The sequence below is a fragment of the Pocillopora damicornis genome, chromosome 1 (genome assembly GCF_964200805.1).
Source record: "Pocillopora damicornis chromosome 1, jaPocDami1.2, whole genome shotgun sequence".
Lineage (NCBI taxonomy): Eukaryota > Metazoa > Cnidaria > Anthozoa > Scleractinia > Pocilloporidae > Pocillopora > Pocillopora damicornis.
Window position 1 is genome coordinate 11,774,880 of NC_142670.1, and position 21,685 is coordinate 11,796,564.

General features: G+C 38.5%; 2 protein-coding genes and 1 long non-coding RNA gene across 5 annotated transcripts; all 3 read left to right on the plus strand.

Moving 5' to 3' along the window:
• The first annotated feature begins 1,127 nt into the window (after positions 1 to 1,127).
• LOC149051982 (uncharacterized) lies at positions 1,128 to 3,143 on the plus strand. The gene is made up of 2 exons (XR_016186543.1): positions 1,128 to 1,267; positions 2,366 to 3,143. It is a non-coding gene; the product is annotated as an uncharacterized LOC149051982 (long non-coding RNA).
• Positions 3,144 to 7,142: 3,999 nt separating this feature from the next.
• LOC149051983 (polycystin-2-like protein 2) lies at positions 7,143 to 10,305 on the plus strand. The gene is made up of 3 exons (XM_089213839.1): positions 7,143 to 7,505; positions 7,971 to 8,139; positions 8,440 to 10,305. Exons 1-3 carry the CDS (start codon positions 7,143 to 7,145, stop codon positions 10,113 to 10,115), a joined length of 2,208 nt encoding a protein of 735 aa, XP_089069965.1. The 3' UTR covers positions 10,116 to 10,305.
• Positions 10,306 to 14,913: 4,608 nt separating this feature from the next.
• Positions 14,914 to 21,170, plus strand: LOC149051984 (uncharacterized). 3 transcript variants are annotated; one of them, XM_089209156.1, is made up of 7 exons: positions 14,914 to 15,100; positions 17,585 to 17,771; positions 18,321 to 18,471; positions 18,829 to 18,878; positions 19,506 to 19,639; positions 19,894 to 19,935; positions 20,052 to 21,170. In XM_089209156.1, exons 3-6 carry the CDS (start codon positions 18,348 to 18,350, stop codon positions 19,901 to 19,903), a joined length of 318 nt encoding a protein of 105 aa, XP_089065282.1. In that variant the 5' UTR covers positions 14,914 to 15,100; positions 17,585 to 17,771; positions 18,321 to 18,347; the 3' UTR covers positions 19,904 to 19,935; positions 20,052 to 21,170. The 3 variants fall into 3 exon arrangements, with proteins under 3 accessions (XP_089065282.1, XP_089065229.1, XP_089065167.1); XM_089209041.1 differs by lacking the exons at positions 14,914 to 15,100; positions 17,585 to 17,771 and having other exon boundaries at positions 18,162 to 18,471; XM_089209103.1 differs by lacking the exons at positions 14,914 to 15,100; positions 17,585 to 17,771; positions 19,894 to 19,935 and having other exon boundaries at positions 18,161 to 18,471.
• The last annotated feature ends 515 nt before the right edge of the window (positions 21,171 to 21,685 follow it).

Genomic DNA, 21,685 nt, shown 5'->3' on the forward strand with positions numbered 1-21,685 from the left:
CATTTCTCGAATGGAGATCCCCCTAAAATATATCAAAGGTAAGAAAGTTGGCGTGTTGTCGATGCTATCATTGTGGCTGTTGCTTGTTCTTTTTGTTGCTACTGATATCCCTATTTATTTTCCTATTTTCTTATTGTTGCTTCTGCTTCAGTTAAAGTTGTTGCTCTTGATTTTGCCATTGCTGTTGTTGTTGTCTTGTATGCCTGAAGTGTCCCTGTATTTTGCGTTTCTTTCTCTTTTGCAGTTACTATGACAACCATTGTTCTCAACAAGCAAGGCCGTCTTTACGTTACATTGACCTACATTCTCATTTAGTAATCACCATTCTTTCCTTCATTTTAGGTGTTTCATAAATTGTCTGCCTAAAATCAGCCCCTCAGTACGACTTAGTGTCCGATCAGAATGCAAGGGATTACAGTGCTTCAAAATTTCTTCATATGAGTGGATACTCTACCAGCGATATGAGGGAAACGTGTCCGCTGTTTGGCAAAGAAAATATAATTTAGAACTCATTACAAGTACACCTCTAAATGCCAGCAATATTGTTATAAATGGAGGTTCACTTGTTGCTGGAAATAAGTACCGCTTGGCATTATTTATCACAACTATCGACGGTTTATGGGCGATGTCAGCATACGACATTTCTACCGCGTTACCGCCCACAAGGGGGACATGCTCGATCACTCCGTCAAGTGGCATCTCCTTGGAATCACACTTTAATCTGAGCTGTATCAACTGGACAAGTGACAGCACCCCTCTGTCCTACCGGTTTCAATATAGATTGGAGAACGGTATGTACACTGTGTTATATCATGGCGTCAACAACTCCATAGTTACCTTTGGGATACCGCCTGGGAACAATGCAGATAACTATACCATGAGATTCAACGTTGTTGTGACTGATAACTTCGGAATTTCTGCCTCTCCTGTTAATCTAACAGTACAGGTAAGTTTAGTTGGTAGGTTCTGTAATATTGGTGTAGTTGGGAAATTTTGTTGACATAATTTCGTCATTTTTTGACAGCTAGCCATCGGAGGGTAAAAAACCAATTTTTTTCTAAACACGTAGCTTATACAACAGTGACCAATGGTCTTTCCGTAGGTTAAACCTTCCCAGATTCTAAGAGCAGATGAGATCACAAGCCTGGAAGCCATGATCCAGGAAGTCATCAGAAAAGAAGATTTGGGAAAAGCGGCACAATTAGCAAACTCTGTCCTTCAAATTGTTACAAAAGAGACCAGGATGAATCTGGAGGAGAAAATCAAGGTAAATTATTCGTGTAGTAGCATAATGATATCTCTCCGTATCCAAGTATTTGCACATACGTGTGTTAATGTATTGTGGTACTAATGACTTTTATAATCCAACTGCACTGATTAGACTACAAATAATACATTGAGAATAATACATGCTCGCGTGGATATGGAATTTGTCTAGGAGCGTTTAACTCGATAGCTCACGAGTGAGATGTCGAGTTGAACACGAGAAGAGAAATTCCATATCTACAAGCAACCATGAATTACTTTGTTTATCATATAAACACAATAGCTCTTTACTGAGAAGAAAAGCCGACTTCATTTATGAATGAAAATAAATGAATCGACATTCCCAGAATAACAATCGTTGACTACGTTGGCGCTAGCTCCTAAGATAGAAAAATGCGTTGAATCATGATTAAAAAAACAACAATAGTCGTAATTTTCAATTTACAAAATTCTCAGTTATTGCCTTTGTCCTTTACCGACAGAAGAGGTCTTTCAGGTAAACGGCCAAAATTGGTTAGTAGCAAATCTACCAGTTGTCGATTTTCATTCTCAGCCGGGAGAAATGCTAACACCAACTAACACCAAAGCCACTGAATATGTAGCTTTCGGTTTTTCTTTTAGTATATTAGTTTTCTTCCCCTTCTAAGAAAGTTTCAACCTGTCTGTCAGCAATACGGATTTTTAGTGTTTTAGCCGCCATAATTCGAGAAAGCTCCGACAAACAACTTTAATTGAGAATCGTAAAGGCTTCGCCGTTAATTCATCAACCAGACCGAGTGGCGCCAAAGGCGAGTGACGTGTCAGCAGCTGATTGGCTTTATCGACACACGTTAAAAAATGCGATATTTTTTCACGTGTTATTACGGCTTTTCTCAGGGCCGGGAATCCTTTTATAACACCGTAGTTTATGTGATAAATAGTATTTATGTGAACTAATTTATTCGTGTATTCGTGCACTCGTGTACTCGTGTAATAGTGTACTCGTGCATTCCAGTATTCGTGTAGACGTTTATGTTTGTGTACCTGTGCTGTCGTATATTCACATGTTAGAAGATTCTTGTATTAACATATATGCGATTGAACTTCATTGCATTTCAAGGTTGTAGACTTTGTAATCAAAACTATTACGTCAGTGAAGGTAAACAACACCGCAGACCTGCTTCAAAGCTCCTCCGTGATTGGTTCTGCCCTTCAAGTCTTAGAAAAAGTCTCTCCCGAGTCATTGGTAGGTAAAATAAAATCGATCGTTCATCATAAAGAATGGCACACATGTAGAGGGATATAAAATTGCCACAATTGACATAAAAATTATTGATTGCTTTTTTCATGAGCTAGAGTTCTACAGCGCTGTCGGTTGTCTTGATTTAGTTTTATAGCTTAGTTTTATTATCATGCACAGGCTAAAAATGTTTGAGAAAAATAATAATAAAATAATAATAACTTTATTCATGTGCCAATTATAAAAAATAGCAGTAATGAAACCACTAAGTAAGGACACAACAAAATAGTTTAAATAAAATAGTAAATAGCTAAAATATTGATATTCGAATAATTTACATGTAAGATATGTACAGATTCTATCTCTAAACTAGCTCACTCTCTCTACTACTCTCTAATAAATAGCTAAATATTAATATAAGAATAATTTACATGTAAAATAAGTAAATCTCTCTCTAAAACCCGCTCACTCTCTCTACCCACACACTCACGATTGTAATTCATCCATTCGCAATATAAATAATTAATTAAATTATGTTTATAATTAAATGAGACTGAAAATTTGCGGTCAGCAGAATTAGGCCAGGGCACCTTGATTCCCCGACGATAAAAGACGGGGGGGGGGGGAGAAAATCTGAGCCTAACAAAAAAAAAAACAACAACAACAAAAAAACATAACTAAGAATCATGCGCTGCAAACCAAGCAGTCCACAAAGCCACCATCGCCCATAAGCATTTCCAAATCCAATCCTCTGACTGCCCTCTTAAAACCCGCTAGTGAATGCAAAGTCCTAATACGGGAAGATAGATTAGCCCATAGCACAGGTCCTAAATACCTAAGGGAATGCTTGCCATAATGAATAGAGTTAAATCTTGGAATAGCAAATTCTTTAACTCTTAATTTATACACTATATGATTTGTTGAAAATAAATCTTGTATATAACTTGGTGCTAGCTTAAATTTTACTTTATACATGATGGTCGCAATATCTTGCAATCTACGTTTCATTAAGGTGGGCAATTTAGCCCATTCTAGAAACTGCTTATAGTTAGTATTCCAGTCACAGAAAACTGCCCTAAGACCCCTCTCCTGGACACGCTCCACTTTTTTTGCATCACTTCCCCTACAAAAATGCCATATTATACTTCAGTATGTCAAATAGGGCAAGACTGCCAAAAGGCGTTTTAGAATTCCTTTACCTAAACAAAAATGGCTTAAAGGCGATGATACCTCTCTAACCCCGGGCTCCTAGAAACAGAAATGTACTGTGCTGAGCAGCAAATAATTCCATGTTTGTTAATAACGCACTTTCAGGAACTGTCGTTATCGGCTGTCGATTCGCAAATGACCTTCTTAAGGTCTATCGTCCATTTGAAGGACGTTGCTGATATGTCTTTAGTCACTCAATCAGCAGAAAACTTAGTTTGGTGTCTTCGAAGTGTGCTAAAGATATCAGCAGAGATGGCGTCAATAGATTCCACCTTAAGCTTCCAAGAGCAGGTATTTTGTTAGCTGTTGTAGTCTAACAGCGAAATCTAGTTACATATGAAACTTCAAGCTGCACTTGAGTCGGCTTCCCTCATTTCCAACTGACTCATTGCGTGTCAAGCTAGTGCCGCTGCCAAATTACGTGATAAAGTTGCCATTATCGCTACTTACAATAGGTCGTCGCAAATCTTACAAGTGCCTCAAAAAATTAATTTTTTTTTGTAATTGTCCCTGCTAAGCTCTTTGTTAGTCTAGCTTTGCTTCTTTTTGTTATTTTTACTTGTTTGCTCGTGATGTTTTGTTTCATTTTACAGGGTGAGAGGTCTGCTAATACTGCCCTAAAAGTGCTGGGAAAAGTTGCAGACGCATTGTTAGCCCTAAGAGTCCCAGGTGAAAACATGATATCGATCTCCACGAGTCAATTGAACATGACATTAGGGCGACATAGCCCGAATAAACTTGCAGGGCTGCAGATAAAGGGTGGAAGTGGCAGCTTCATTTTACCACCATGGCCTGTCACAGGAAGGAACAGAACAAGTTTTGTCGACACCCAGGTAAGGGATTACATCAATATAAGAAACGAGCGCATGTCAAAATCGATTTAGTCGTGGGTGACTTCGGAAAGTCTGATAACCCAAGACCAAACGCTTTGGAAGGTACAGTCTCTGTTAGGCATCCTGAACTCTTTTCTCGTTTGGCTTCCATAATTATGGCCAGTTAGCGATAATTATCATGTCTCTTAATCCTCAATACCTTAAAGTCAACAAAAAGTTTTGATTTATTCTTATTGCAGATGCTATCAATGTCATTCAACCCCTACACCTGGGACAGCACCAAGGAGCGAGTCGACTCTGAGGTTCTATTTCTGGACTTAAAGGACAATAAAAGCGAGCTCTTGGAAGTGTCAAGTCTACCAGAAGACATTGTTATCGTTATTCCACCAAAACCTCGGACAATGCCCAAGGAGCTATGGTACTTCACGACGGATGACGATTTACGTTTCCACGAGATAACTGTCAAGTACGAAAACACTCTGATACAGGTAGAAGTCAAACCCCAAGAGCCAACTGTACATCTGTTTGTTTACTTGCGATTTGGTGAACGGCCAACGACTCGAAACTACGATCTCAATGCCACAATCTCTCAAAATGGACAGTGCGTTTGGACTGCAAGTGCGCATGACAAAAAGGAGAGACAACCAGAATGCTCGTCGAACCCACCTACCCCAATAGCAACATTGGCCAGGCATCCTGGAAAATACTTTCTGGGCGTAAAAAACTATAATGCCACCACGACCACCCCACACAGGAGAAAGAAAAGATCGTGTTTTACAGCTGGACGGCAAAAGCGCTCTTGCGTCGAAGTCAAAGATCCCCCACCTACCCTACCCATGAGCAAAACTGCATCTGTGACACCAGCTTATGATTCCAAAACCGATCAGAACTATACTCTGAGGGTGACCTTCGGTAGCTGTGTGTACTGGTCAGCGAAAGTTGAGATGTGGGTAACAAAAGGCTGTCGGGTGAGTCGGTGTAAAGTGTTAACATTATCGAATAATTTTTATAATGTGGAATTAGTTCAGACACTTTTCAGAGAATTCGTGGGTTTCACGTAATTGTGGAAAAATGAGTCCTCCATTGTGATCATCTTCGCTTATTTGGCAACTATAAATCTAGAAGACAAAACTTTGTCGAGCCCGTGTGTAGTCTTCCATCGCAAAAAATAAAATTATTCTCATAGCTAATCACGACCTTTGAATACCTTTGAATGGACAAGACGCATCATTAGCACTGAAAACCGAAACAGTGATTTTCTCTCTGGACAATTCCAGATTTTAGGAGCATTGGACAGATTTATTAACTGCAGCTGCGATCACCTGACATCCTTCGGGGGAAGTATTTTGGTTAAACCGAATCCTATCGACTTCGACAAGGTTCAAGTGCAGATTCAAAAGTTGCCAGAATCTGGAAATATCAGAGTTATTTTGGCGGTGGCGTTGGTTTTCTTAAGTTACGTGATTGTGCTTGTTATCGTCAGGAAGGCAGACATAGAAGACTCTAAAAATGTAAGTTCTGAACATATTTTGTATTATGTAGAACTTAATACGCTTTGAAAACTTGCAGAATTCATATTTTTCTAAGTATCCTCAAAAAAAAGTTTTTTAATATCAACAATATATATATATATATATATATATTTTTTTTTTTTTAAGTAAGGGAAAAAGTAAAAAAAAGTAAATCACCGATTCATTAATGGTATTATCATTTTTCTTAAGAACGTTTTACCAGTCCATTTGCCATCCTCTCCAGAGAGTACATATGGATACGAGATAGTAATAACTACAGGAGTCTGGATATACTCAGGCACAACAGCTCAAGTTGCTATGGAGATTTACGGTTCTGACGGAAGGAGTGGCATTCTTCAGCTCACCCAAGAAGAGACTGGTTCAATTGACGTGTTCTTCTCTCGTGGTAACTCGGCCATGTTTGTACTGTATGTTAACAAATCTCTTGGTGTGATTCGAGAAGTGAAGATTGGTCATAACAACTTTGGTGACAGTCCTTCGTGGTTTTTAGAGGAAATTTTCATTCGGGACGTACAATCCAATCAGTCTTGGAAATTTATGGTCAGTCAGTGGTTTGCTCTTGAGCGCGGAGACGGGTGTATCGAGCGAATGTTTCAAGCAACGGTATCTCAAATGGACTTTGCCAGTGAGGTTGCAAAACGCTGGCGGAGAGGGCTTATGGAGCTACATATCTGGGTGTCAGTTGCTGCCAAACCAAAGAGAAGTCACTTTTCAAGAGTACAGCGGGTTTCTTGCTGCCTTTCAGTGCTTTTGACATCCATGTTTGCAAACGCGATGTTTTATGAGCTCCAAGGCAAATATGAACAACCTATTCAAGTTGGACCGCTGAAATTCTCGTGGAGACAAGTAGTTACTGGTATTGAAAGTGCGCTCATTGTGGCACCAATAAACATACTAATAGTGCTTTTATTTAAAAAAGCATCCAAAAAGTCCTCGAGTAACAATAGTCCTTGCTATAAGGCTAATTTAATCAAAGGTATTGCCTGGTTCTTGTTTTTCGGTTCTTGTGCTATTTCTGCTACGTTTACAATCTTCTATAGCCTGATTTGGGAAAAGAGTGTCAGTGAGCAGTGGCTGTCCTCAATGCTTATCTCCTTTGCTCAAGATGTAACAATCATGGAACCAGTTAAAGTGTTCTGTACAGCTGTAGTTTTGGCGGCCATTATCAAGATGAAGGCGAAGAGATCAACGGTACCTGCATGTGAAGACTCTAATCAAGTTGAAAGCGGTTGCTCAAAACAAAGGCTGTGGACGTTGAAATTAGCGGAAGTAGAAAAGATGAGGAAACGCCAGGCCAAGAAACAGAACCTGTCACGTTATTTCACAGAGTTGGGTATCTACTTGGTTTTCGTTTTCTTGTTAATGGTAGTGTGCTATGGAAACAGAAATGACCATCGCTACTTAATGACCAGATCAATCCGAGATGGACTGCCCAATTTTAACAATGTGAGTAACATTTATTGTGTTTGGAGAAATCGTTAAAAGACTGATATTCCCCAACGATTGATTCTGGATTGCCAAACCCTATTTGAAATCTATTTTCACGACATAAACATATCCTCCAAAGCGTAAGCACCTCTTTTCTTTATCGGGAATTATTGCTACTTTTCAAGTCCGTGGGTTGTGTATAGAACAACTGTTATGATCACATTTCGAATTTTGGTTAGAATCTGTATCAATTCTTGTCAGACTTTGCATCATAATGGCTTGGCTCCCTTACCTGTTTCTAAATGTTCCTGATCCACCAGCGAGTCATGCCTCCATCCCAGTCCGTGAAATCCGACCAACACATCTCCCATTCTTGACTTTCTTTTTATTTAGTCCGTTTTAAAGATCATATCCATAATTAGCGATACAAAAGGTGATGCAGTCACAAATTCTAAGTAACGTATTAATTTTTATTGAACTCAGATGGCAGATGACAGGAAGTACTGGAGCTGGCTGCGGGAAGTTTTCATTCCTGGAGTGTTTTCCGGTAGATGGTACAACGGTCAGGAAGAGAAAAAAACAATGTACATTGGTAATAAACGCTCTCTTCTCGTCGGGATGGCTCAATTAAGGCAACTGAGAGTGAAATCGAGTAAGTCCTTTCTTTTATTTACTTTTAAGTCTAACTCACCCTAAAGGAGACGCCCAGAAAATATAATTATTTTTTTCTGTCAAAGTGTTAGGCATACGTTGTCAAGATTTTGATATTCTACTTAATTTTGTATTGGTCTATACACCTTTTAAAGAGAGAAAACGGGCACAAGTGAATATCCGGTTTTTAACTAAATTTACCTATACGATAAAGAATATGGGAGATGTGCTATACCTGTATATTGAATTAGTTCCAAAACAAACTTTCTAATAAATGTCCCTTTTTTTATTAAACTTACAGCACCATGCAACGTGTTAAAATACATGAAGACAACTTTCCAGGAATGTTACGAAGGATATTCGGAAACAAACGAAGACAAGACCGCTTTCTATGAACCGGGCTGGAGGTTTGTCGACAACTCTACAAGAGACGCAGATTTATTTCGACTTTGCCCGAAGCCATGGCGATATCAAAATGCGGAAGAAAGTGATAGCGGGTCAGAGTGGGGACAGTTCTCATTTTATCGTGGAGGAGGATTTGTAGCAGACCTCGGGTACAAGAACCATACGGGGTTCAAAGCCGTAACCACTTTGCAAAACAACGGTTGGCTTGACAGGCAAACCCGGGTGGTTCTCGCACAGTTTTCCGTGTTTAACCCGTCGGTGAATATTTTAGGTGTTGCCACATACTTTTACGAAGTTGAGGCATCAGGACTCAAAGAAGCTTTGGTACAAACTGACATTCTTTCTCTTGATCCTAAAAACACAGCTTCATATCAGTTCTATTTGATTTGCATTTTACTATACGCTGTATCCGTTTTGCTGTTTTTGGGAAGAGAATGCTTCAAGCTTTACAATCACCGTTCCCGGTATTTCCAGTCCCTGTGGAATTGGGTGGAGATGTCCCAGGTTGTTTTCTCCGTGTTGGCCGTGGTTTTGTACATAAAACGACAAATCATAGTCTCTTCAACATGGGCAAGGTTAAAAGAAAACAGTTATGCAAATATAAGTTTCAAAAAAGCTATCATTTGGCATGAAGCAGAAAATGTTGTACTTGGAATCCTGATGTTTATCGTCACTGCAAAACTCTTGCGAGTCATCCGCTTCAATAAACATGTTGCTGTATTCTCCAAAGCATTGACGATATCTGCACAATCTCTTTCATCCTTTAGCATTGTCCTATTGATTCTCTTCGTGGCATTTCTTCACGCCGGTGTATTGATGTTTGGCACTGGATCTGAGCGCTACTCCTCAGTGCTAAAAGCAGCTTATTTCCAACTCGAACTGACTCTTGGAAGAGTGAAAGCCAGACCAATCAGTGAATTAGCAGAGGTGAACAGCACATGCGCTAAGATATTTGTCTTTGCTATTCTTTTCATCCTAACAATTATCTGCATGAACTTTTTCATCGGCGTAATAAACGATGCACTTCTGGATGCAAAGGATACCGCGAACGAAAGTGAGTTGCACGAGCTCGTTGATGAGGTTCGTTGCAAAGGCTCAAAAGAACGGAACACATTTTTCGATACTGTCAGCAGTAGACTGAGACAACTGAAAGTCTCCCAAGCATCAAACACGGAAGAGAAAAAAGCAGTAGATAGAAGCATTACCCTTGATTCCAAGAAGAGTTCAAAAATCAACTTTGACCAAATCAGTGAGGCCATCAAAGCTTTGAGGGGAAAAACATGCCAAGAACCAGGAGAAAAACGGCCGAAATACTCAAGAGGAAAATCGTTTTTCGATGGAATTAGCAAATTCTTGAAAACACTGGGAAGAATGAGCCATGACGAACACTGCAAAGGTAAAAAAAGGAAGAAAGTTCGATTTCAAGAGGATGTCGCTAACTCTCATCTTCGGAAATTAGAGAAAAGAGGGTATGAATTGTTTCAGCGGCTTGATAGGGTTATGGCGGGTTTCTCAAAAGGGGACGAAGAATATCATTATCTAATGGAAACAATGCGAGCCTGTGACTTCTAAAGAGAGAGGAAATAGATAAATGGTGAAAGGAATAGATCATATACTCGAGAATTAGACTGAAAGATCGGGACTGTAGTCTACATTACCCCGTGATCATTGGCAAATGGCTGAAATGCTTCGCACGTATACGTATTAAATGTGTTCTTTTCTTTATAATTGAATTTCACGCTTAAAATAAAGAAAAACTTGATAAAGGATGGTAACATAGAGGCAACAAAAATGTAGAGGCGATCAAGTAGAAAGAATTTTTTGCCAGTTTCCTTCAGAGTGTATTATGTTTGTATGTAGGTCCATCTAAATTAGATAATTAAAACGTAGTTTCACGACCTGAAGACTAGTTTCTCGAAGCGGTGCTTAGGGAAAGGCCTCGTTAGAATGTCAGCAATCATCTCATCAGTGGCAAGATATTTACAAAAAATTGCTCCATTTAGTGCTTGTGGAGTACCAGCAAACGAAAACTACCCCTCGTCGGTGCTACCCCAAGGTAAAGAAGAACCAGACGAAACTTTTTGTCGCCATTCCTTCACCATCTTCTTTCAAAAATTACTTTTGACAAGTATACTCAACCGTCTATGCTATCGCTCGACGTAAAGCGTACTTTTTGATCTCTACAAACAACGGTCTAAAAGCGACGATCAACAGAGAATTGACCCATGGGTAAAAAACTAAAAACTGAGCTTTCCAAAACACTGACAGCACATGTTAGCTCTTTTTTTAAGTCTTCCTCCCCCTCCCCCCCCCCCCCCCCGCAAAAAAAAAAAAAAGAAAAGAGAAGGAAAAAAACATACCTAAATGGGGATACTGTGCACGGAAACAGTTAATCTATTTTGAAACACACAAGTGGAACAATTTTGGCTGGAAATTCCCCGCGCAAAATGGTAAAGTAGAAAATACAAAGCAACCTGTCGGACGCAAAATCTAAGGAAAGAATTGAGTCAATGACAGGAAACAACAAAAGTTTGACGAAGGAAAAATACAGATTTTTTGAACACGAAGTTTATTCAACTACGGATACTTTGTTACCCCAGTAATTTACCATTGACTTTGACAGCTTGAAAACGAAATATCCGCACACGCGCAAATGGTTGAACGCTTTGTCAAGTGATAATAAAGAGCGGGCAGCAGAAACTCATCCCAGCGGCCAGTTTGAAGACAGAGAAAAAGGTCATCGTAGAGAGGTAAAGGACCACTAGCGTAAAATGACATCTTTTTTTTCGAGGGTAAATCGATTCTCATAGTAAAAGAAAAAATAAAATATTTATTGTGGCCTATAAAGAGGTAATGTGACCAAAGTAGAGGAAAACCTAGTTCAAGTATTCAGAAGGGAAACCTCGAGGAAAAACGAAATCAGCAAGGTGAGATGAGTCAACCAGTTTGTGAACAAACGTTACACTTTGTTTTTTCTATAATGATATAAGCTGTCTGAAGACTTTCTGTCAGGCGAGCTTACTACGTACACATTGTACCGCAACTTTCCTGGTCACTCTTTGATCATCTCAGTTTTTGTTGGATCTGTGAAGAGTTAACTTTTCCGCTGTTTGGCGGGACTCAAGGGAAAATTTCGGTTGAGAAGAGGTGGTAAACTTGAAATAAAGGCCGTTTTAGACGAGTAAAAACTGATGGAAGTTCAAGAGTAAATCACTTTTAATCGATACTGAAAATCTACTTTTTGGCTTCGCCGACGAGAAGCACCTTTCTATAAAAGGTGTCATTTTGTGTCGGTAAAAAATCATTTCCTCTGAATCGTGACCTTAATAGGGAAAACAGGTCCCAAAAAAGAGGCAGAAACCGCACCCATGGCCGTAAGGTTTTTCTACCCCTTTTCACGTCGTAACGTTGACCCAAATAAAGATGTGTTCGCTAAGCTTTTTAATGAAAGTGCGCACGCGGAAGAGAAAATTGTCGCTCGAAAGACGTTCACAAAACTAAAAAACCATCAAATCTGAGAAAATTTCCTCTAAAACATTTAATAACTGGAAAGTCACGGGTGTCGCTCTTTTAATAAAAACTTTAGTTAGCTATAATATTATCACAACCATTAAGATCTACAACGTGTGATGGCTTAACTCGCCGAGTTTAAATCTAGTTTCAAAACACATTATAATCAGCTTTAAAACTCTACTTAAAAATACTGAGTGTGGTAATGTTAATTATAGTTTTCGTTATATTCAACCATTGAGATTTTTCCCCTGTCATCGCATAGTCGAGAGTTATTCAAAAAAATATTGAACAATCGAGTGAGTAAAAACTGTCTAAAATACAAAACGTGTACTATATCTTATCACAGAAATCAAATATTTGTCCAGACATTCAAAACTGATTAAATCAAATTTGAAACTTATTCTCCGGTTTCAGTTTCTGTCCCACTCAAATATTTCCTTTGATGAAGAAAAGCAAAGTTTCTACAAAAAAAATTTTCTTGGTATTTGGAGAAATTCTTCAACCCAGAAAACAGAACTTTAGCGAATATTAACAATGACGTCAAAAACTTAACGATGTAAGTCACAATCTCACTCCGAACATTATCTGCGCCTGCTTCACCATGAAACAGGAGAGGAGTGGAACCAAGGCAGCGGTTTGTGTAGAAATGCATTGAGCTAAGAAAGTTTTGAAAACTATAAAAAATGGCAAAATTTTGTACGGGATCACAGAGTTTGAATAATTGAGTATGAGTGCTTATTTTTGGCAGGATTTGGAATGCATACCAGCATAAAATTTGTCTTCTCCGTTTAGTGAGGAAGGAAAAGCTATAACTATCAAATTCTACCCACCCGACAAAGCTTGTCACTTTGAGTTCCTTGAGAAACTTTGTCAACATGACGTTTGCGTAAAAAGAATCCGTAAAGTCATTCCCGGAGCTTCTCCAGATTTTCTAGGGAGCGAAAAGCCCTGGGTACGAGATTGAAAACTGATAATGGAGAGGAAAAGGGTTGACAGACACGGCTTTAAGAATTAAACGCATTTCTTGTTTTCGCTGATTGAATAATCAAGCTGTACTTTACTATCGAGTAAAATCAAGGTCTAAATAAAGAAGAATCAAATCTATCAGGGACAGCGTTTGTTGATTTGTTTCCTTTGGGGAAGGGGCGGAGTTTGAGGATTTTACACTCCCCCCCCCCCCCCCCCCAGCCCCTTATAAGGCTCCGTAATATTTTTAAGAAAACCCATTCATTTGCAGGAAATTTGCAGCCAATATTATTAAGTCCAGTTATAAACTTTATTAGCGACGACTGATCCTTCTTCCGTTCCCCCTGAAAACCATCTATTCCCCACCTCAATTATCAGGGAAGAATCGATTTACGGTGCGGGTTTCAATATTTTGGTGAGCATCGAATGTTGTCTCAAAGTATCAAAAACATACCAAATCAACAAAAAAAGTTAGAACTGCATGAATCAACGGGAAAAAATAATTAGGAGAATATCACTTTATTGCATTTTCATCCTTAATGTTACTCAATACAGTTCACGTTAGATGTCTGTGACATTTAATGCGTTAAATACTAATTGAAAAGGATATTTTTATTTTCTTGATGGCGTCCGAAAAGCAACTAATTTCCTTTCCTTAAAGCTCAAAATATATGCTAGCAGAATTCCTTAACAGGAGAGGGGAGGGTCCTACTTCAAAGTGTCTGGAGTAGATTTTTTTCATTTCAAAAATTGTTACTTTAATCACTCTGGCAAAGGAAGGGGTGATATTCTTTCTAGTGCTTCATCCCCGCCCCTCCCCTCCCCCCTATTTTTTGATGCACTCACGCGCTATAGTTACACATCTGGGTTGCTTTGCTGAGGGCAGTTGATTTCTCTCCCAGGCTCACCATAATGTAATGATCATATGATATTTCTGACATGTCTTGTTTTAATTTTTAAGTCAACCACTAATTAGCCAGCTAATGTTACTCAGTCATTAAATGACGTCCAAAGACGATTGAGGCATGTCTGAGATTAATGCAAATGGCTTGAACATGGTCAGAGATATCAACACTTGGTTACGATACGAGAATAAAATGAAATTTTTGGATAATGCTCTATAAACTCGGGTGCCACTTTACAATATACCATCACTTTCAAAGAGGATTGCTTAAACTAGAAATCTGTAAAGTTTCTGAGGAAAAAAGCAGTAATACCAAATACCATTTATCCGTGGTTTCGATGTTGTTCAGGGTCGTCGATAACACTCGTTGATCTTGAACTTCCAGCTGCATGACAAGAAGAAATGTTCGCAGTAGAAACTGCTTAAAGTTAGAAAGAACGGTCGATCAAGAAGCGCGTATTGTCCTGAAAAGAGCTATTGTCCATGAAAGTGATTGGCACTAATTTCATGTCTCGCGGAGGGGAAGTGAGATGAAAAATTGGTGATCACTTAAATAGTTCACTTATCCAGACAATCATACTTACTGTTAGCTTTAATACCTTTACCTCTCGACTAATTCATTATTTGATTCTTTCTTTATAAAGGTGGTTTTAAAATATGGATTCCTCAGTGAGTAATGTTTAAAACCTTCTCAATATTATTTGATAGTTAACGCTTCTAAATTGATCGTGTTGACTAATTGTACATTCAAAACACAATCCTCTGACAAATATATTCTTTTGTGTCAGGTGTGTAATCTGTTATGGTCCATTGGCAAAGAAAACGTGATGCAATTTCAGCAAATATTACTTGCAATATCTTATTGTTGATTATAAATAAACAGTTTTTGAAAACTGGAATGCGAGTCAGTTTTCTTTATTCCTCAAAGCTGGATGTTTTGTCTTTTGTTGACACGTTGTCGAGTAGCCAATTCGGCAGTCATCGCACACGACCAGAGGTTAACGTAATCACTTACGTAAATACGAAGCTAAAACATTGACACTCAAAAGCTGCAAACTGTTTACAAAGTGAAAACAATCGAGGGCACCCGCGTACGTGCAAACTTTCCTGATCAGTTGGCTGACGGTTGTCAAGATGCTCTCGGTTACAATACTTTCATTATTAGCTGAATGAGGTAAGTTTCATTTCGAAATATCATCTTTTCGGTAGAAAGGAATTTGAAGATCTCGGCTTCAGCGCAGCACAATTCAAAATTGTGTTTAAGATTATAACAATCTAATCCCTTGCCATACAAAGGTCTCACGCAGTCTCTAAACTTATAGAAAGTCAAACACAAAACTATCCGTCCTAATTTATTTTGTTAGACATTTTAGAAACTTCTGATATGCCTGGGATAGTTTAACAATTCCTCTCAGAAGTGGAAATCACAAAATCACAGCTACATTTCTTTCCAAATAAATCTGTCCTAACTGATTTTATGATGTGATCACTTCTTAAACAACGCAGGTATTTTTACCTATGCAATCACAGTGGCTAAGTTTGTTTATTCAATATGAGGCTAATTCCCGTAGTTTTTCGACTTCTGAGGAATTCAGTAATCACTAGAAGCTTCTAATGTTTTGAGTGAAGACAATTAACTCGTAAAATTCCCGATCGCAGAATAATGACATCTTTAAGCGATGTGGTTCTTAATGTTTTCCTTTCTTTTAACATCACGTCCAAATGTTATGGTAGCGTGATCTAGCCGTGTAGCTCAAGGGAAACCATTGTAACAATAAACTACGGCAAAATTATTAAAAAGAAACGAGTTGAAAATGTGCTTCCAGGGTAAACTAGCCTACTAGCTCAAGTTGAACTTTTTCAAGAGATTATTTTTTTAATTGCGGCAATGAATACGCAGCAGATTTATTCGAAAACGATGATTGAGGGTAATTGACCATTTGGTCTATTTTTCCATCAAAAGAAAAACAAACAAACAAACCCAAAGAGGAGGTAGACCCTTGCGATTTCTTTATTCGCGCGACGCCCTTTTGTTTTCCGCTGACTGAACGAAAAACAACTGCAACAGGAAGTGCTAGCTTGAAGGCTACATCTCGTCTAACATTTAATTCGAGCTTAGTGCGTGGTTCACGGTTATGTTCATGATTCTCTCTCCTCTAGAGGCCTCAGTTTCCCTAACTCTGTATTCAATTGCTATTGTTCTGCTTTTGTTCTGCTCATTAGATCTTTTCGGTTTGGCTTCGTCCCCGTTGCCGCCGTCGTCGTAGTTAAAGGTCTCTAATCCACGGCGGCTGCGACTTGGTAAAACGGCCTAGCAGCTCAGCACATGCGTTTTAAAGCTTTTTATATTTCTTAGCCATCTTCTGTAAAAAGAAATATACATAAAAAATATGTGATCATCAAAATTTGTCTTATTGTGAGAACGGAATCCCAGAAAGAAATTTGTATAAGTTCGTATTTGGAACACAACGATGTCCACATTCGTCATGCCCGGAGTTGAGGTGACGAATCGATACGAACACGTAGACACTCCATCTACCCACACGATGTCGACGAGCTGCACAATCGGAATAAAACTGATTCAGCTACCAGCTGATTATCTGAGTGGTGTGTCCCTTCAGTAAATCGCGCAAATTATAGTGAATCTCTCTTCTTTTTTCTCTTTTTTGTGAGACAAATGGGACCTTCTCGATCCAACCATCCAAACAATCATATCGAGACAGAGACGAGGCATCGATTTACCATTGCAGAGTTCGCACTAAAATTTCTCACATATTGTGCTCTGTTCTTAGGCAAGTCTCTTTATCCTCACAGTGCCTCGCTTCATCTCGGAGTTGAAATGGGTACCGGCGAACTGACAGAAAAACCTGACGAAATGCTGAGCAAGGGGCTGGGTGGGGGGAGGGGGGGAGGAACATGTCACCGACGAGCATTCCAGCCAGGGGGAGAATTGCTATACTTCTTGTCACTTCACGTCACAGAAACAAGAATAGGCTGTTGCTGGATAGGCATCTTGGCTCGAGTACAGATTTATCTCTCTATGCACTCAATAAGAAATAAATAGCGCGCATCGAGGCAATGAAGTTTTTTTTTCTTCATCTCCGCTTCATACCGAAAAATTCCAACATCACTTTGTCAATGTTCACAGTTTTTATTTGGTCTTTCATAACTACTTTGATCCAATTCATTTGATCACTGAGGACGCTTTCCGCCAATAATTTAAAAATATCTTGTTTTTAATCCTTTACTGGCTATTTGCACAGATTATCTAGCTAGCCATTCACTCTTATTATCCACGGAACTTACTTAAGAAGATGACCGTCTCATTTCTTAAATGAACAAAGGAAAGCTGCCCCCACTGAAAGGCCCTTGACTCCAAGCCCCCCTCTTCATGATTAATGTCTCCTTCCTAGTTGCCATGAATAAATTCTTTGACAGCCAATGATAAGTTTTAATGAGGTAAAGGGCTGTACAGTAATAACATCCCTACAGCTCCGCTTTTAGACTTGGCTACATCTAAATATTATCAATTGTTCTTTTGATTCGTAAAAGTTGATCATTATTCACTTTTTGACTTTTTTTTATTTTCTAAATTTCCATTATCTTCATTCTGGGAAACTCTATCGATTGCTGTTACGCCACTCGATAATACAACCAGTGTTTCTTCCCGGGTATTCGGTCGTGTTCGTACACCACTCGGCGAGTCTGGTACAATTACAATGGTCTGGAGACTGTGCAACCTTTGATTGACATCGTAAAGCCTGAAAAGGGTGTGATCTGAAAGTTTCCGAAGTCTCCAGCGAACATCAATGCAGACAAAGAAATAGCGAGTGCACTTGCATTAGGTAGAGTATCATTACACATTAAAATGATATGTTAATATCACAATATTAATGTTGAGGATTGCTTTTCATAAACCTGTAGAGAGAGTAGCTAAGAAACTAAACAAATTTCTTTCCTCGGCAAATTGTACCCAAAAATTTCAATACTTAAAGCTTGTTGCTCGAAACTGGAAAAGCCAAGGAGACCGTGGTGCTGAAATACATGGGCCACTGTATGCAGGCCTATTATTTAAGGAAAAATGATAAGCAGTCTCAGTTTGCACTGAGAAGAAGTAGTCGCACGGCTTCACCGTTGGAAGTCTGGACACAAGGCTAACAGAGACGACATTTTAAAAATGCTCTGCAGGGGAGCCGAAGTTAAAATTCGCGCTCATGAACGGATCAGTGTCCAAGCTCCAGAGAGCATGTAAGAGTCCAAACTTTTCGCGCGTAGGCTTCAAGGACTAGATGAAAAGTTTGTAAACACAATCATTAGAAAGAATGAAATTTTTTACATGCCTTTTACATGCTCACCCATATGAAGAATTATGCAAAAACTCTTTCTTTCCACAGGCTGCCTGTGTTACAATAGCAGCTCTGATGCAGTATTTCTTGATGGCCGTTTTCTGTTGGATGCTGATCAAGGGAATTGACCTCTACTTCTTCGTTGTGAAAGTTTACAACATCAACACCAAAGTGTACATGTATCACGTCATCTCATGGGGTAAGTTTATTATTTCACAATTTGCACTGGAAACTGTAATCATGCCTACGGATCGCCAAAAATGGTTTTGTCAGGCAGTGAAATGTTTCGATTTTCTTCCTTTCTTTGTGGGTAGGTCTTCCAGTGATGATGGTGGCCATTTCACTTGGCATCGCTGCTGGAAAAAAGAAAAAATGTTTACAAAGTTATACGAGTGATAAATAGTGAGAAAAAATTCAACGGTTTCTTCGTGCTCTTCTCCTTTTATTTCGTTGCATTTAATTCTTTGTTTTGTTTTTGTACATATTTTGAAATCAGTATCATTTCATTTGCTGAAAATTTGTGTTTCTTTTTTTTCTTTCACTTCTTCGAGTTCAGTTGCTGACTTTCCTCGACTATTCGTCGCCTTTGTGGCTTTCATTGAAGCTGTGAGTTTAATTAGTGTTGGTGATTTTGATTGGTATACCTATACTAATTGCTGCCAAATATTCTTTCGCTGCTCTTTAAAAGCGAATTAAGAATTTATGATATGACCCCGCACAACATTTACCATTTTTCTTTTCCCATTTACTCACAACAAACTTTGGACGTAGCCGCTGTTTGAGGGGATGCTGGTCAATTTTTACCCATTGATATATTCACAGGCATAGGACAGCTTCATAAATTCTCCAACTTTTCCTATGAAAAAAATACTTTTCGTATGAAAAAAAATTCTACCCCTCCCTTGTTGATGTTTTCTCATTGTTTCACAGTGACTTTTTTTCTCGCAAAAATAACTAAAAAAAAATATCGAGCAAGATGAAAGGAGCACGAAGATTTGGAGATATTAGGAGATAACCAATTTGTCGAAGCCAACAGGGGAAAACTACCATTCTCAGCAAATAAAATTGACAACACAAAACGAAAACAAAGTAGTGGAAGAGGTTTTCATCCTCTCCAGTCAGGCTCTATTCGCCAACCTTCCTCATTCCTTAATCAGTAAGGCCATACGATATCTAAAAATGAAAATACATTTTCTAAGGAAAATAAAGGAATGTTTTCTCTTTAACTCCTAGAATTGGCATCAAAGCATGCGTGGTGATGATTCCGCTATTGGGTGTCACGTGGCATTCGGTCTCCTCTCGCCTGTACATGAAGCTTTCGTTTACGTCTTCACCATACTCAACTCTGCTCAAGTCAGCATTCGCTGGTAACTCTCAAAATTATTCAATCTCTATCATTATTTTACTTTCTAACCAAGTGTGACACCATTACAATGATCACATGATAATTGTTTGGAGTTTTGAAAACAAAAATGCAGTTAGCTATGCAAGAGAAGGAAGACTTCTTTTTCAATTATAAGATACGCAATTTTATTTCCTTCTTGAAATCGTTATAGGTATTTGACTAATTTGTTTGCATATTGCAAAAGTTAATGATCTTGAAATCATTTTCATGCTGCAGGGTTTCCTAATTTTCGCTCTACACTGCATGCGAAACATTCAGGTAAGAAAAAAACTTCAAACTGATAATTAACTCCATATCATCAAGTTTTAGAGTTTCGATAGATATCCGAGTACATGTGCCAAGAACCGAATGTCGTGTTGCTCGTCTATCTGCAGATCAGAGAGCGATTCAGAAGAGAGATGAACATCGTTTTTCCATCTTCTTTAAAGAACAACTCCACAAGGAAGAGCCACAGGTCAATCCAAATGAGGTTGGGGATGTATGGGCAATTGAATTGCTGTCTTGTGCTGAGTTTGAATCGAAATCGCACCTAACTTAAATAACTGGATCCAGCCAACCGGAAATGACAGTCAATTACCTAGTACAATCACTTAGTTAACAGCAATAAGTCGGTTACGATCGATCTGACTTGCTCTCTGCAACTAAAAAGAGTTCTTTCTTTTCATTATTGTTTAAGCATTCAACTAGCTGTAATTGTTATGTATGCTCTTTACGATAACAAGGTTGTTTTTGGGGCGATCGTATATTTGTAGGCAAGATTAATCGAAATAAACCAATGTATAAATTTAAATTTCTAATAGCTCAGTATCTTGATGACTTTCCTTCGAATAAGACCACAGTCCACTACAGACGAGGCGGGAATTTAAGCCAAGATATCACGAATTGTCTTTCTTTAAGAAGCACTCTAGCACGCAGCTTTAATTGAATGTATTTATCTTTCGATTCTTGCGCGCTAACTTTCTGCACTTACTGCATGATTATTTCATATTCGACGTTTCACTTAGTGAGTTTACAAACTTCTCACCAAACACTGTCATTACTTTAAACATTAAGCTATGGATAATAACTGAAACTATAGGTTTCTAGAAATTTCGAGAATGCCTAGTCATGCGGAAATGCATACCAAGGGACTTTCTGGAGCAGTTTACTAGGTTACGTAGTTATGATGTAACACTACCAATATAGTTGTGTTGTAAGCGTCCGGAATTTTCGAGAATACTTTGTACATAAGGACACAGTCGTGCAGCAGTAATACTTGTTGTCGGGAGGGACTGACTTTTCAGAAAGCTATACCGAGAGAGAGCAACCGTTGAAGATTGTTAATCTCGAGTTACTTTGGAGACAACCTCCAGATTGTGTCAGTAGTGAGGAAAGGAGTAGTTTGCGGTGGGTTTCAATCAGTTTTATAGGATAATTATTCTAACTGTTTAAGAGTCGCTACTTGGCAAGAATATTACAAGTTGTTTAATAAATTAAATGGGTCTGTTGATAAATGATGCTCTTTTTGTCTGTTAAATTGTACCGTAACAAATAATACTAATAGTCTTAACTGCTAACGCTGAAATTCAAAGTTGTTGCTTAATGAATAAATAGATCAATTCGTAAATGTTTGAATAAGTAAACAACTTATTTAGAAAGAACAGAAAAAAAATCCTTGTAACTGGATCTTTTTTTGGATCAGTTACATTTAACCATTTTTTTTCGCATTCCTAAAATTAGGAGTATCATTTTAAATCGAATATACATCGATTAATTTGGAATTAAACTGGGGCAATGTTAGCCGGAAAAGGCATAAACCTAGAGATTATAAACTGTTCGGCACACATTATTGAACAACAATTAAAGAACTTTTACACAGAGTATACAATTTAAAGGAAAAAGCTTAGCGATATAAATGCAGAATATTTCGATGGGCCTGATTTTCAAATATCATTACAGCGGAACTTAGCATTGCAGAGGAATTTCAACAAGCGAGAGAAGGAGTCAATTATGTAAATGTGGCTAACAG